The 16938-nt window shown below is 40.0% G+C and overlaps 1 protein-coding gene across 1 annotated transcript; it reads right to left on the bottom strand.

Annotated features, from left to right (window-relative positions):
- Positions 1–472: 472 nt before the first annotated feature.
- LOC135462404 (G-protein coupled receptor 22-like) lies at positions 473–1609 on the bottom strand. Its single transcript, XM_064739654.1, has one exon. The coding sequence runs from the start codon at positions 1607–1609 to the stop codon at positions 473–475; it is 1137 nt and encodes a 378-aa protein (XP_064595724.1).
- Positions 1610–16938: the final 15329 nt, after the last annotated feature.

Here is a 16938-nt window from a genome sequence, read left to right as displayed (position 1 = left end):
TTCACTGACTTAAATGTAGCCAAATGATTTGTTTCTATGGTGAGCTTTATGGACAACAGTGACAACCGCTGTCGTCAGTGACGTCACGGTGACGTATTCCTAACCCTGAAACAGAGATTTAATATCACATTTGCTTTTTCATGCTCTGGTACACATTACATGATGACAATTCACAAGGATTTTATTAAGAAGTGAACGTGAAGGTACAAAAATGTTGTGTGACGTCATTGATGATAATCAGTGGTTTGCCCGAGCGATTGTAAAGACAGCATCCACTGACTTTACAAAGATGTATGGAATAGCAGTTACTTTAACATTGCACGCCCTTTCTCTGTAACTTTGCGTGTTTGATGCTTTGCACCATACTTTTGCAAACTTCAGACATTTCATGCACAAGCAACATGTGACTGTATCATATCAAAATTCCCAAATTCATACAAAAAACGAGCAATTATAATCACAAATCTTGACGTCACCTCGGGGAAAATACAAGTGCGTCTTGTAGGGAGACTGATACATTGTTTACTGGTGACACAAGTTGGCTGATGGTGGGGAAATCCGACAAAGACGGGTCGTCTATTTGGCGCACGGCTAACAACCTGACGTTGTTTGTCGATGACGACGGGTTGGGTGAAATCTTGGCGTTTCTCACCTGAGGACGAGAACGCCATTTGTCTCTCAGAGCTTCGCGGAAGTTTTCTCTCAAAAACGCGTACAAAAGCGGATGTAGAACGGTTGTGAGATATGCTAAGCACAAAAGGCCAGTTTGAATCATTTCGAAGTATAGATTAGACTCCATAAACAATCCGCTCACGGTTATTGTCATGTTAGGACCCCAACAAATAATGAAAGTACACACAATCACTAACGTCATGGTGGTGACTCTCTTGTCTTGCTGCTTTTTTAGATCCATCAAAGGTTTGGACCCTGGTAACGTCATGGTGGAACGCAGCAAAGCGATCCTTAGTGCCAGCCTCTGTTTGGCAAGACGGAATACTTTGTAGTAACAAATCATAGTCACGACAGATGATATTAAAAAGACGGCAATGTAATACATTTCGTGAACATAGAAAGCCTTTGAGCCATGAAGCCAAAAAGAACACGGTACGCTGCTGTTGAGGTTTTCGGCTTCGGATATTACAGACCCTACTGCCGCTTCAATATAGCCAAAAATCGGTAGAAGAACGGCAACAGTTGCCAGCACCCATACAGACGCCACGACATATTTCACATTTGTATCTTTAATCTTTCTCTTCATCGGAACCACTATTGACTCATACCTGTCAAAACTGATGAAGAGCAAGTTGACAGCGCTGGCCGTGCTGGCGAATGCCACGGAGGCCTCGAAAACATAGCAGAGCCCTTGACCATGGAAACGGGAAGTGGCTGTGTACGCAAGACTGACAGGGCAGCACACTAAGGAGATTAACATGTCAATAATGTTGAGATTCGTGATTAAAACATTGCTGACACTCTTAAGAGTTCTCTTGTTCAGATGGTAAACCACAAGAACGATTAAATTGAAAAGAAATCCCACGACGCCTTCGACAGCGAAAACAGTGCCACAAACGGCCACGTACCACACGGGGTAGTGCTGGGTTGGCGCCATCCCCGTCAGGTTTACTCGTCGATTTAAGGCATTTCTTCCGCTGCAACCGTTGTCAATGGAAACCTCAGTTTATCCGTGTCGCATTGATGACGTCATCATCAATTTCACTGAAGCAGACGACAAGAATAAATTTACTCAGCGGGTTAACCTGCCAACGTAGTAATTACAGATTTCTCCTGGCGCGCACAATTAATCTGCACGAGAAATGTTAAACGGTTTCGTACAGAGTTCAACAATACTTTTGCTGTCCTATTCTTCACGGCAAAACACACACTAAAAGACGGTCTTTCGTCTTCGACCGCGACTACCAGTTGGGCTGTCACGTTGTTGTCACTCCTCTTTGAAATTTCTGGTCTGGTTGTAGTCCGATTAACTCCTGCTGTCAAGTGTTGTTTTGTGGTTTATTGCATCCTCGTCAGTATCACATTCGTCGTGTTATTCCTGGTGGAGAGAAAAGTAAACGTTCTGTAGATTATGAGCAGGTGAATGATGTTCTGGTCGATTTAATAATCGTATCATCTTGTAGTCTGTAGAAATCGGTGACACAATTTAAAAATAAACATATACGTGGATAACAACTCAATACAATAAATTTCACTATAGTAATACTGTGGTATCTGTTATAATGAAAGACAAATTCCCAATTTTGACTCGCAGATTTTTTTTCAGTGATGAGGCCGAGTAACTAGCTACATAATGACTATGACAAGAAGCTTTTCTATAAAATGTACATTATGAAGTCAAGCGTTTTACACCAACGACGGTGAAAACCCGATTTTTAATTTGAACACTGTGCTGTGTTTGTCTTCAATTTGGATAATAATCGGCATTCTGAAACCGATTCTTTAAAAGTGGACTTAAATATCCATAACTTAGCTTCACATGGGATATAATGTCATGGGCATTTTTGGGTCTTTATTAATCGTTATATCTGCATTGCAGCTATAGTTTGGAGAACAATTCTCGTTGAAGGCTTTACTTGGGCCAAGGTTGACTTTGTAGAATTGGACCACTGCAATTGCATAGTGGCTCTCTCTTGCCTAATATCGCACTTCTTTGATAAAAAATAACATAAATGCAACATTTGTCAACTGTGTTCAGAAATAACGAACGCTTCGTTTTTTTTGTAGCAAGCCATAATACACATATACGTGTAAACGGAGTACGAAAGTTCAGTTTCACTAAAGTATTGAACCATGTCTTTATATTCTGAGCCTTATTTTGACCATCATTACATACTCACAGGTAGTTAAATGTAATACCTACCTTATGCGGTAATGCTATATGGATACATTTGCAGCAACTTTTGAAAGGTAGAACCACACATACGACAAACAATATACAGTTAGATACAGTGTGTTCCGTTCAGGTACAATGGAACAAAACAAGTCTCTGAGACCAAGAGCAGCTAAGCACCCAGCTGGTGTACTGACTGACAGCAACAAGACATTACCGGATATTTTGATTATTAAGAACCACTGGATAAGCGAGAAATGTCGAAAATCAATACGTATTGTCGTTCGTTAAATCGGCGGGAGGTTGACATGATTTAAGTAACTATCCTAAATAAACACCCCCGTGGGTTCCTAGAAGGCACAAGCCAGGTGAGCTCGTTATTTCCAGGAGGTGTTGGTGTGTGTGTGTGTGTGTGTGGGGGGGGGGGGGGGGGGGGTATTCCATGGTAAATATGAACTTATCGGCGTTACTCTTGTATTCGCAGGTTGATTAATGTTAATGGCTTAGATACCGCTCGTAGCTGACGGCAGTGATGATAAATACAGGCGGTGAACAAACAAAATAGCGGGTTGTGAGACGGCTGCTGTTGATTTTTGACATATAACATTGGACTCTAGTCCCTGTTTGCGTCCATTAAAGACTTAGACGCATGTTTGGAGTAGACATTCGTATCGAATTGATACCAACACGTTTCCGTTCCGTATTTAGACATTATTTTATGAGAGATAACCGAGGGAACCCCACTGGTGACTTGATGTAGACCGACTGACTCATTGACAAATTGGTTTGCTCACGAATTGATTTATTGGTTGACGGATTGATAAATGTATTGACTGGTTATCATATATGTTAAAAACCTACACAAGTGAAATCTTAATTGTAACAAAAATTAAAAATTTCCGTTACACTTAAACTTGGGGCCTATTTTCTGTTAGGTGAAAAAAGATTCTTACGCCTCCTATTCAACGGTCAAGCCAGTACTGAAATTGTAGCTGTGACGAAGGCTATTTAAACAATAAACTTGTATATTTGTCAGAGGAAATAAACGAAAGGTACGTCGTTTTTCTGACATTAAGGGAGATCCGCAAGTTCAATTAATTTTCCAACCGTAAAATGAAGTTTTCGTATAGTCTGTACCGCGGTTCGTGCATCACTGGTTAAAACACGAAGTTGGGTATATACATACAAATTTGCTGTGAATAGGTTTAATTTGATACTTTTGTCGGTTAACTAATTACAACAGAATGTGTTCATAAATTATACCTAAACAGGCCAGATAATTAGGCTTTGCACAGATATGCCACCTGACAACATGTAATGTGACAATAAAAAATCCATCATGCTGGCTTCCTCTCCCGCCGTATGTGTGAAGTTCTGGTAACAACCTTTGAATGGTCGTGGGTTCCCCCAAGGCTTTGCCCGGTTACCTATCACCATAACATTGGCCGATGTCGCATAAGTGAAATATTCCTGAGTATGGCGTAAAACACCAATCAAATAAATAAATAAATAAAAATTCGACGAAGAGCATACTGGGATTATGGAATTAATAGACGCAGTATGCAAAACTTCTTCATACAGCTGCAATGGCAACAGGTAAAACGGACGCACTCATTTACACATTTCGTTCAACAGGCGGTCAGTTTTTGACAAAATATGTTCTGCAGAAAAGATTGCCATATCCTGCCATCCTGACGTCATTTAACAATACAGTAGTAAAAATTTTTTAAAAAAAGCGGCAAGTTATTTATTAAATATTTACAAAGGTTTGAAATGCATGTAAAATTCAGCAAAGTGTTAGGCCTGCCCATTGGATTTCGCCTTGAAGACCATTTAACACTTATCACAGCTATACGACCTACAAATTTGAAATCAAAATGCACAAAGTGATGAAGTTTGATTCTACTCAGATCAATGAACCAATGACATGTTCAAGTCTAGGTCACACAGGCTTGGATGTGATATTAAGAGGCGTGACACATAAATGCATTGCCTTCGGTCTATAGATACACACGGCGGCCTTCGTAGAAGTCAAATAGTTTGTGACTTCAGCGGAAAAATAAATCACGAAGGATCGATTATCGAAGGAAACGTTATCGAGCCGAGAGGCTGATATGCTTTGTAATAGGTTTGACGACAAACCTTCAGTTTTATTAACGCAAAATATGTATACGCTTGATAACAAACTGAAATAGAAACAAGATGCCAGAAACAGGCAAAAGGCATTCAAAAGAATCCAAAACATCCCAAGTGCTACAATTTCGAGTTGGTTCATACCTTAAAGACTTCGACACTGGCAGCCTTGATACTTCCACACTTGTCTTTCAAAACAAGGTGATGTTTAAAGTAGTAGTCATCCTGGTGTCTATATATTGCGGTTAACGCGTGCATGAGGCATCGGGCATGTCAAGTGTCTTCGGTATGGCATTCCAGTGAGGCAGCACCATTGCAACAAGCCGATAAGCTGCAAAGAGACACGTTTATAATGTTACAGAATCATTGATGTTTAACTCTAAGAAAACAAAATAACAATCCAGCAGGAATTTACCTATTAAAGTTATTGACAGAACTTTCGAAACGTATCAAGTTTTATAATGTAAACAACGAAACTACAACAGAGTCGTGTTTCTTGATCTTCTTCTTCTTTTCTCGTTCTTGTTCTTGTTTTTGTCTTTCTTGCTAAGTTTTGAAAGTAGCTCGTGTGGAAAAATCCACGAGGTCAGCACTCGCCCAACTAGAATTAATGGCGGTGCTTGATCTCGATAACTAACCATAATGAGTAAAACCCCAAGAGTGAGTGCTTGGGGTTTAACGTCGTGCTCAACAATTTTTCAGTCATATGACGACGAAGGAATCATTAGGGTGCATGTACGTGTAATGTGCCTCCTTGTTGCAGGACGGATTTCCACCGCTCTTTTATTTAGTGCTGCTTCACTGAGACGACTTACCGAAGGCAAGTAAGCCGCCCCGCCCGAGCCATTGTACTGATACGGGTCAACCAGTCGTTGCACTATTCCCTTCATGCTGAACGCCAAGCGAGGAAGTTACAACTTCCTCTTTTAAAGTCTTAGGTGTGACTCGATCAAGGATTGATCCTGGATCTACCACTCCCGAAGCGGACGCTCTATCAAAAACGCCATGGTGAACAACGCGCTGTCGGATCTCTGTTACACCGGTATATAACGAGGATATTGGGGTTAATTAGAGAAGAACAATGCCTCACGAACTGTATCCCAACCCCGTTTGTTAATTCGTCCTATTGTTAGATAGGCCACTCATTACCTCCGGGGCTAATTCCCATCGATCCTAAAATCAGATCGATCCTAAAATCAGATCGATCCTAAAATCAGGATGCGGCCTTTAAGTTTATTATAAACGGAATGTTTCCGATGTTTACCCTGTACAGTTAATTAACTCTCCCCTTAGCTGAGAGATCAATGACAGGCACAGGTATCCAGAAACATTTGATTAATATGGAGTGACGGGATACATAAGACAAAAGAGGGATAACATTTTTTTCAGCCTTGAAAATATCGCAAAAGCTGCATCGTAGAAAGGACGTGTCAAATGTAGTTTGAAAGCAAACAGCTTCACAAATATATAATGAAATGATAGTGATTTTATCTATGGTAAAAATCCGTAATTTAGGTAAATAGATCAACTAATAAGTGAGCCAATAGCAAACTTAATATTTTTGAACAAAGCATCACACATATACATATACAAGACATACCCTCCATGGTATGTTAAACACAACCAAGGCGTGCGCCGCATGGAATTGCTCTAAAGCCGCGTTCACAAAATGCCAGTGCCGAATTCGACTATAGTCAACTGGAAATAGGACATGCGCTATTTCCTACGGTGGTAGCATTCGATAAATGGCGTCGCCTGCTCGCGGGTTTATCCTAAGGCATTTGCTACGAATCCTGCAACATGATGTCCATGAACTCAATGAATCACTGAAAATCCTCATCATTTCACAATACTTGCTTTAAAGTTCATGCAAGCGACATGAGGAACTGTTTTCAAATTCATGCCTCTTGCAGTTAAACCAAGAAACTATGAAAACTGTATGAGGACATCTCACCCCACGCCTAGCCACGCAAGGACGGTACAAATTGCGTGCGAAAGGTACTGTCCTCGTGCCGCGAGTTGCGCTCCACGAGGTTACCTCGTCTCGCGGGGCTCAATCTGCGACACAAGAACGGTACAGATTGCGCGAGCGGCGCGCAACCCGATGTTCCCCATCCGGCAACCATATATAAGAAACAGAAATGTACGGCAGTGCAAATAAAATATTACATTTTATTTATGCACCATATTAGATTGATGTTAAACGATATTTACTCAAGTAATTTCACTTATATCGCGGCGGTCAGGTGTTAAGGGTATAGGGATCAGATGTTAAGGGTGAAGGGGTGAGGTGTGAAGAGTGGATGGGTGAAGTGTTAAGGGTGGCAGGGTGAGGTGATAAGGGTGGAGGGGTGAGGTGTTAAGAGTTGAAGGGTCAGATGTAAGGGGTGGGAGGAGTCACGTGTGAACGGGTCATGAGTGCCCCGAGTAAACCTCTGCCCCAAAGGCCTGCGTGGCTCAGTTGGTTAGCGCGCTAGCGTAGCGTAGCGATTCAGTAGCCAATCTGGTCACTGTGAGTTCCAGTCTAGCTCATGCTGGTTTCTTCTCCAGCCGTAAGTGGGAAGATCTTCCAGCAGCCTGCGGATGGTCGGGGGTTTCTGCCGGGCTGTGCCCGATATCCTCTCACCACAATGCTGGCAAACGTCGTATAAGTGAAATATTCATCAGTCAAATAAATAAATAACTTAACCTCTGTCCTACGCACCAGACACCTGGCAAACCGCCTGAGTTAAATCCATGTTGCAGAAGTACATCTAGCGAGAGGAGGATCCCAGCATACAGCCGGAGATGGAGGCCTGTTTGGGTATGGAGAACGAGGCTTGAGACGTGGCATCGGGTAGTCGCCCAGTGTCCAGACCATTTTGAAATTATCGATATTATTACCATATTATCTCTAAGTTATACTTACCCTGTGTATATGTCCTGGAAATATTTGAGCTCAATCTCATAATTTTGTGAATGCGTGTATATAATTGTGGTTGTTCGCCCAAGTAAAGGCCGCTGCTCTCCTGTTGTACAGGAGGGTGTGGGGGTCTGTTCTGTGTGTGGGTACATATTTTCGGACGTGCACTTTTATACATAGAGCACTACATAGGCATATAAGACTGATAACGAAGCGGGAGAGTTGTTTCTTAAAACAAGTATTGATATAGATAGTCAACTATATCTCTGTATAGAGTAGGACTATAGTTCCCTGTACCTACGTGAAATAACTTAGATTGTGGTTCGCAGTTAGCGATAACTATTCAACGGGGACAAGTCATTATTTCTACAAATTATGTATTGGGATATATCTCCATTAACACTACACCTACAGACAGCATACTTAGTACATTAATGACACTTAATGCGGGTTAACACGTGATGCATACGATTCCCGATTTTGACACCAGGGGGCGCTTCTGTGAGTAGATTAACACGGACTCGCTGTCTTCTTCACAAATTCTCGTTAATTTTTGTGGAAAAAATCATTTACACCACGCTTGATCAACGTGGAGTATCTGTGTTTGACTGGGTGCCGACTCATATTGGTATACCTGGCAATGAGCTGGCTGACCAGTTGGCTATACAAGCTTTTCTGTTACGTGATATAACCCTCGCTGTCCCACTGTCGTTGAAAAAGGCAATTAGTTCAATAAAGCAGAAGTTTACAGATATCTGGCAGAACGAATGGGATAATTCCGACAAAGGGAGATTTTCCATGAATGTAACGCATCTGTTATTTTATGCCTAGGCCTGTCGCTTAATCGTCGTCAGGATGAAATACTATTATTTTAGCTTCTATCTGGTCATCTACTGACCAACCTTATACTTATCCAGATTTGGTCTCCACGATACAGGGCTTTGCGAGGAGTGTTTTATCGAGGACTCGAGGACTCGTTGCCAACGTCACACATACCCCCGACATCTGTTGTACGCGGAATTACGCCCCCCTTGGCATCCGTCGTTTTAATGAAGTAACAGTGTTGAGTCCTATGAAAAATCATAATTAGTTATTTCAAGCTAGTGCCAAATTCCTAACCCGATGCCATAGATTCTAGCTAATCTAAGGAAATGACATAAATGATTATGGCCACTTAATCTATTGAACTACATATATATATATATATATATATATATATATATATATATATATATATATATATATATTATATATATATATATATATATATATATATATATATATATTCTTTTTGCTTATGAAATAAATCTTTATTTGAATAGAAGGTGCATCGCCTCATTGGGGTGAAAAACGCCATTACAAATCCCCCCTCCTCCAGCATATAGGCTTACTTGCCACGGGCCTGATTGTCGGAGCAGTCTAGCTCTTTAACCATGTAAACCAACGAGGGTCCCATATATTGTATTGAAGGGCTGATATTTATTTTAAAACCTTAGTATAACAGTCAAAGAACTTGGGAGTCAAGCACTTCATCAGCAAGGTCTATAAAGTGCATCAGCATTTCCATTTATGGCTTTTGTATCCTCTACTCTAGGGTAATATTTATTAGTACTTAGATATATAGCGCAAAAATGAAACTCAATAGAAGATGGACTTTGTTATATCAGATTATAACGTTCGAAACAACAATAAAGTATGGAATACGAATGCAGGCCACTCGACTTGTCGGTCGACTAAACCAGGCAAATCGAGGTGACAACACGAGAAGTCGGATCATCCATTTCTATTCCAGAATAGCGGAAGTTAGATTAACCGGTATTCCTGGGACGCACAGAGAGGTCTTCCGCATAAATGTTGACTTCTCGTGCTGGTGTCCCAACTTTTCGCGCCTCGCCTTGTCGAATTATCGCCTCGACTTCTCGAGTTGCCGCCTCGACTTCTCGAGTTGTCGCCCTCTTTTGGGGGCTGCAATCGTTTTCCATAATGAAGTGCACTGCCGGTTGGAAGGACTTCGCGTGTCTGATTCCACCCGCAACAGGTGGCCTTTATACATCACAAACCTAACAGTCATCAGCGTTTAGTGCGCACAAAGACGACTTCATATGGTTTACCATCAACATGTGTTCCGTTGTCCTTAGCTTGCTTTACAAAAGTGGGACTGAAATAAAGGTATATCGATCCGGTGGCTATCTGCAAGTGATTGTTGTCTATCTGAAAGTGGATATGTACTCCAATGTCGCTGTGTGATATTCACTATTGGTTCTACACACTTACACATGCGAACCTACTCTCAGAGTCTGAACTCGTCTAATCTGACATCAGTTTTCTTTTGTGTAGAACAGAACGAAATAAGGACGAGGAGAATAAAAGCAGATAAAATCCCTTTAGAAGCTTAATAAACATGTAAGCCAGAAGGGAACAATATGAACACTTTAGATAAAATAGCAATGGTTTTGAGGCGGCGCGCAAGAATACATAATAAACCTAGATATCCATATAGTTCAGACCGTGGTTGGGCTTGTTGGCAGTAAAAGTATTAATTGATTTTAACTCGGGGAGACATATAAAAATACATCGATAAGCTTAGCATTGTAAACTTCACCACAAAATTAGCAGCTCTTGATTTTGTCTGCAATGATCTTATGAGAGGACAAAGTCATACTTTATCACAAGGGACTACACTATTTTACATAGACCCCTACTCTGCCTTACAAAACATCATCATCTATCTAAAAGAGGACATAAACCTTACAAAGCACCCTACCCTATCTTACAAGGGACCCTTTTCAAGTAACTTGTGCTCAGAATGGTGGGATTTGCATTTCATCCACTATAATACATATTGATGGAAAAAGGGAAGCGAATAAGAAAATGACCGATTTTAAATTGTCCAGTTTAAATTTCTATATGTAAATGACGAAATGCAGCTGATTTTAAACTGATTAAGTTTTATGTGAGGCAAAAATGATAATGAATGATAATGGCCTCATGTGACATCTGCAATATATATCCGCCATATATTGGCGAGTAGATGTATTCGAATAAATACGAAGCATTGCTAACAGAGGTTAACATCGCTTTAAACACATGCATATGGCTTAACATAGGTTTCGCAACACGACCAAAGATGTTCATTTTGGTCACACTTGTGGCCCTTACACAATACTATATCGTGGTCGAATACTCTTCTTGCAAATACACGAAATATGCATATATGATTGTGTCACTCACCTGTACAATGATCAGTTAGTTACTGAAGTTGATAGAAATCTCTCGTCGAGTCTTTCTGGAATCAAAACACTTTACCTGGCTTGTTCAGTATTATAAGTGCCAAGAAATGCTTTGGTAGCCTGAATCCTGTGCCATCAATCAGATTGCTAGGGAACAAAATGAATTTTCCCACTCACCTGAAATTAGATCACGCAGGTTGCCTAAAGACGCGGCAGCACAGTTAGGCGACTCCGCAGGTAGAGAAAAAGTCCACTGAGCTTTTAAACGTACAAAATTGATTACACGCCGTCTCTATTTCATCCGCGGGAAGCAATCACAGAATTTCCGCTGGGCTGAAAAGGCTTACGATTAAACCCGTAAATCAGGCGCCTTCCACGACACAGTTCGACCCGCACAACGTCACATATCGCCTGTCTGATCGTGCAAATGACGGGCAGATGCCATCATGGATTGGGTGTGGTGAAGACCTGTTGTCATGCACACCTTAATGCCACGTGGTCATGGCGTGCGGGAAGCAACCGACAGGATGTGACACAGTACTCGATATGTAGATGGACGGATATGCATTTTCATGTTTTCGATCATTTTCTTCAATGTGTCTCTCTATATATGTATATGTATCAAAGGTATATAAATGTATGTATATGTATGTGAGTCCTCAGTACACTGGTACATGCATCGAATTCCAATCGATATTTACCATATAATGTTTGGGTCATGAGAGCGAAACGAGTTTCTGTCAATTATTCCCCGTTTGTAACGTGTGCATTCCACCAGGGTGTTGCCGACGTCAGGTACCCGGTATTACTAAATTTATTCCCGGGGCCTCCATGGTCGAGGGATTAGTGACATACCAACAGATTCCCTCAGTGTATGTGAAATATTTTTGAGTACGCCGTAAGGCACCAATGAAATAAATTAAATAAATAAATAAATAAATAAAGAAATAAATAAATAAATAAATAAATAAATAAATAAATAAAGAAATAAAGAAATAAAGAAATAAATAAAGAAATAAATAAATAAAGAAATAAAAAAGAAATAAAGAAATAAATAAAGAAATAAAGAAATAAAGAAATAAACAAACAAACAAACAAACAAACAAATAAATAAATAAATAAATACATGTATTCTTGTCCTTTGCCTAACCTTCATTAACTGAAACACAAAAGGGATTCTAATGCAACAGCAATGATAAACTACAAGATTTCATAGGTGTAGTAAACACATAAAACACGGGAATGGTGGGTCAGTTAACTGATTGTTTCTGATTGACTAATTGATTGATTGATTGATTAATGTTTAACACCATATATCCAAGGATTTGTCACTTATATTGATGACAGTCAATGTTGTGGGTGGAGGAAACCGGAGTACCGGAAGTAGGAAACATGATAGATGGCACACAACATATACAGAGTCAGTTCAAATATTGATGTCTGTTTCCAATGACTATAAGATGAACAAAGATATTAAACACTAATAAGCCTTTTTCCATTGAAAGCAAGAATTATTCCTCTGTGATCACTGCCACTATTGTCCAGGGCTGCTGTTTAAACGTTGCCTTTATTAATGTTCGGTCGTTCAACCACTACTTACCAGTTGAAAGTGGCCGATGGCCAAATAGTCCTAGTTCACAAAAATGTGTAGGTTATGTAATTTAGAAACTGGGGATGAATATAACTATATTGGAAAGTGTGCTAAATTACATAAAGAAAGAATCATAAAGAAGACGTCTTCATAATTCTGCTACAATCAGCCTAACACGTTTAAATTATGAAATCTTTTTCAGCCAAAATATATTATACTTCAAACTAAGATATCAAGTGTTCTTACTGTAATTATACATAAAACAGCCATCTAAGTTTTATAAATTATCCAGTTGCTCTTATATCATATTCTTAGCGTGAGTCGTATTAACAAGTTACTTGCTTGCCATTCAGACGCAATTCCTGTCACAAAACCTCGATTTTTTTGCGAAGGTTGGAAGGTCTACCAGCAACCTGAGGATGGTCGTAAATTTTCCCCGGGTCTGCCCGGTTTCCTACTACCATAATGCTGGTTTCCGTCGTGTAAGTGAAGTATTCTTGAGTATACGAGTCAAAATAATAATTAAAAATTCAAAACTCGTTCATATTGGGTTAGGGATATAGGTGTAACTGTGCATTTCCTGAAGGCGTTTACGCTAAAGTAGAGGAAGCAATGTAAAGCCTGAAATCATATGTTCCCAATAAATTACCTTTTGATATGTCGCAATTCTGTTGTAACCCGATACACGCAGAGTGCGAGTCAATTATTTGTGCAATATCGATTCGTAATCCTAAGATGTCAACCACTTTTGAAATTTGACTACCGGGAATTATGTATACCATGCATGTATCAACCTGTATATACGCCCTAGCGATTGTGATCTTTGTATGTACATTCCCGAAGGGGTAATTAATTTTACTGACTTACTGGTGACAGATGTTCCAAGTTTAGGTGTACTCAGACTGAGCACGTGTTAACTGTAGAAGATACATGTTTTGTTAACAATAGGGATATGCTCCTGAAGCGTGTATTTATTTATTTGATTGGTGTTTTATCCCGTACTCAAGAATATTTCACTTATACTAGGGCGGCCAGCATTATGGTGGGAGGACACTGGGCTGACCACAATGGGTGAAAGAATGAGAACTGCACAAACGGCCTGAGAATCGGCATCAACTCACCAAATATAATATAAGACCTATAACACAGAGAGCAAAACCAGAGCAACGACGACAGGGTGATAGATAGGCCCGGTTTCAGTCTTAACGTTACGTTCACTTAACTACCACAGCAACCAGGCATTACGTCGTCATGGTAGTTGCGAGCTCGTAACATTAAGAGAGCTTAGTGAAACTGCTCTGTAACAATCAGTGTTTCGTTTATAAACACCTTTTTGTTACAGTTTGGAAAGTAAAAAACTATGTTTAGTAACTGCAGAGATGTATTTTTTATACCAAACATGTGCAATATTTACATAGTTATGTGTGGATATTTTCATATAACACCGGTAAGCAGGGCAAGCATGCCTTTGTGTTAATATTTAGCGTATAGAGTGACAGACGATCACGCGTAACCGGTGAAATACGGTCTCTTGTCAGTTTACCATAAACAGTCCTTTATTCCAGCTGTTCATGTAAATGCTTAAATAGTAGCAAATCAGGCGCCACCTATCATCATGACTTAATCTCACTAACTCCCCACGAACAATGACAGCCATTGGAAACTACAGATTCTCGGTCTAAGGCCGTGATTGAACCTGAACCTGGTGCACTTGGTGTGCATCGTGGTTAAAAACTGCGCACATGGTTGAGCCATGTCCCACCCTTAACAGTGTGATAAATGACCAACATGCATGACACCGGGCACAAACACGCTTAAATGCTTCTGAGCCGAACAAATGAGAACACAGCAAATCTAATGCCGTCGCTTACAGAGTCGGATTGGTGGATTGGTATCCAGGTACTATGGTGTCACCGAGAGCCTGTGGCAAACATGGGTCCCTTAACCGCTCAGGAAATCTATGGATATCATACAGGCTAGGTTTAAAAGATCGATAAATAGAAAGTTCTTAATCCGACAATCAGTGATGAAAAACGATCATCTAGTACAGTCAATCCGTTCCCATTCTGATTATTACCCAAAGCAGAACGCCCCCCCACCCCCCCACCCCCGAGTTTTTTTGACATTAATTAGAGTTGAATATTTATTGAAATATTCCTTTGTAAGAATTTATTTTCTTAATTTCATGAACTAGTTTATACGTCTTCCCGTGTCCAGTTTTTAAAACACGAAGCTTGAGCAATTTAATAAGAATCCCCCGCGGTATATTGAAGATTCCTTCGTGCTGGCCTATTCAAATGTCCAAAGTTCAATTCTATTAAGTGGTAGATTTGAAAATGTGCTATAGTCTTCCACACTTTTTCGAATATGAAGGGCTCTCCAACCACTAGGACAACCTGCACCGAAAAGTGCCGATCCACAACGGAGCAATTCTAGGTAGAAAATGCACCACTCTCTACAATGTAGAGCGGAAAAGCTTCCGCAGGAAATTTTGTTATTATTATTTTTGATAAAAAAATATATGGATTTATTTACTTGTTTATTTGATTGGTGTTTTACTCCGTACTAAAGAACATTTCACTTATTCGACAGCGGCCAGCATTGTGGATTTGTGTAAGGAAACTGTACAGAGCAGGTTTCTGGCATCCCATCAGAAAGCAATAGACCTTTCCGAACGCACAATTGACCAATGGTACCGGTAATCAATATTTTACCGGTAGATGAAAGGAATGCCCTACATATTGCCCACATTTATTCAGTATTTCTGTGACGTCATAATGAAATGGAAAGTAACTTTGTTATGAACAGGGGTTCTTAAACAATCGAACGTGTAGGATCTATCTATATAGTCTGCACGAGTTGGTACTTCATTTCTCTGGCGTTTACATTTATGAATTCCCTAGCCTGGGAGATCATGCATAAAGCGGACATGAACAAGTACTCCCATGGGCCTTTTACCCCATGCATTATTCCTTGCGTCCCAACTGAATCAAAAATGGGGACATGAACCTAACATAGCCTTTCGGCCTACTGAGGTCTACATTTAGCTTTATAGCCGATATACATTTGTTTTCGTGTATACTTTAATTGGCACTATTAACTTAGCCGTGGGTAAAGTCATCCAAAAATTTGCTTGATAAACAAGGTCAAGTGATAAAATATTAAAACATATTTCTCTGACTGATTATAGAGAATGTTAAGTGTTGACTGCATAACCGTGTATAGGTCTAGCCAGTTATAAGGTTGTGTTGTAATTACCTTCAAATTGATCAGCGGCTAATCTTTGCACTTCATTGTATAGGGACAGATGGACGCTTTTGTGGGATCACCAACTTCTACAGGATTGATTTTCTTGCTTTTATGTAAAGCTAATGAAAACGGGTACAGTTGCCTTGGTGACTGGTATTAGTTTATGAGTTTAGGTCGTCACTGTACACGCGGATTGCGGTGTGTACACTGCTAGCGGCGAAAGGGTCATACAGGATTATTAATCAAAACGACTAAAAGTTATGTCGCGTTATAAGAGCCATTGACTGGGTAGATCGGCTACAGTACCTGTGACAATACACAAATGGTTATTCCCATTTTGGGTCAATTTTAGAAAATAACACCCCATGTTCCTTGTTCCCTCGAGAGAACTTATCATAATGACCGAGTGCTATATGCGGGTTAGATGGGTGTATCGCTCTGTCGAGGAAACAGTTACATTACCATTGACCCATATAGATGAGAGCAAACATATTAAATTATTACATAAAACAGGCTGGTTCTAGTTACAAATTTGTCGCTTGTATTGGCCATGAGTGACTCCTTACGTGAGAGTTGTTCTTGCTGTTTTTGTTCTTTAGTTGATGGTGAGGTGCGTTCTTGAAATGCAAATATGTCTTAATTAAAGGCTGCCTATTTCACCAACAAAATGATCGAAAAAAAAGGTACTCGCAGTCATTATTTTGCACTTATACAGACTTTAACGAGGTACTCGGATAACAACAGCGGATATTGTCTTTTACTGATCCTATTTACTTTAGGGAGTTCACAAAACTATGTATCCATGATCTTTCAAGTATCCCTAAATTCCCTGATTATGTACCAACGCATGGTTTGTTTTACCAATCCCGAGCAATTCCGCTTGACATATAATACCATACTGTGAGATTTTGTTGAAAGTCCGTTTAAGTATGAGGAAAACCATCCCAGCACAGAGAACGTTTGATTGGGTGTTCACTTTATTTTATGG

This window comes from Liolophura sinensis, chromosome 1 (assembly GCF_032854445.1).
Source record: "Liolophura sinensis isolate JHLJ2023 chromosome 1, CUHK_Ljap_v2, whole genome shotgun sequence".
NCBI lineage: Eukaryota > Metazoa > Mollusca > Polyplacophora > Chitonida > Chitonidae > Liolophura > Liolophura sinensis.
The sequence above is the reverse complement of the archived record's forward strand: the minus strand, read 5'-3'. Positions and strand labels throughout refer to the sequence as shown.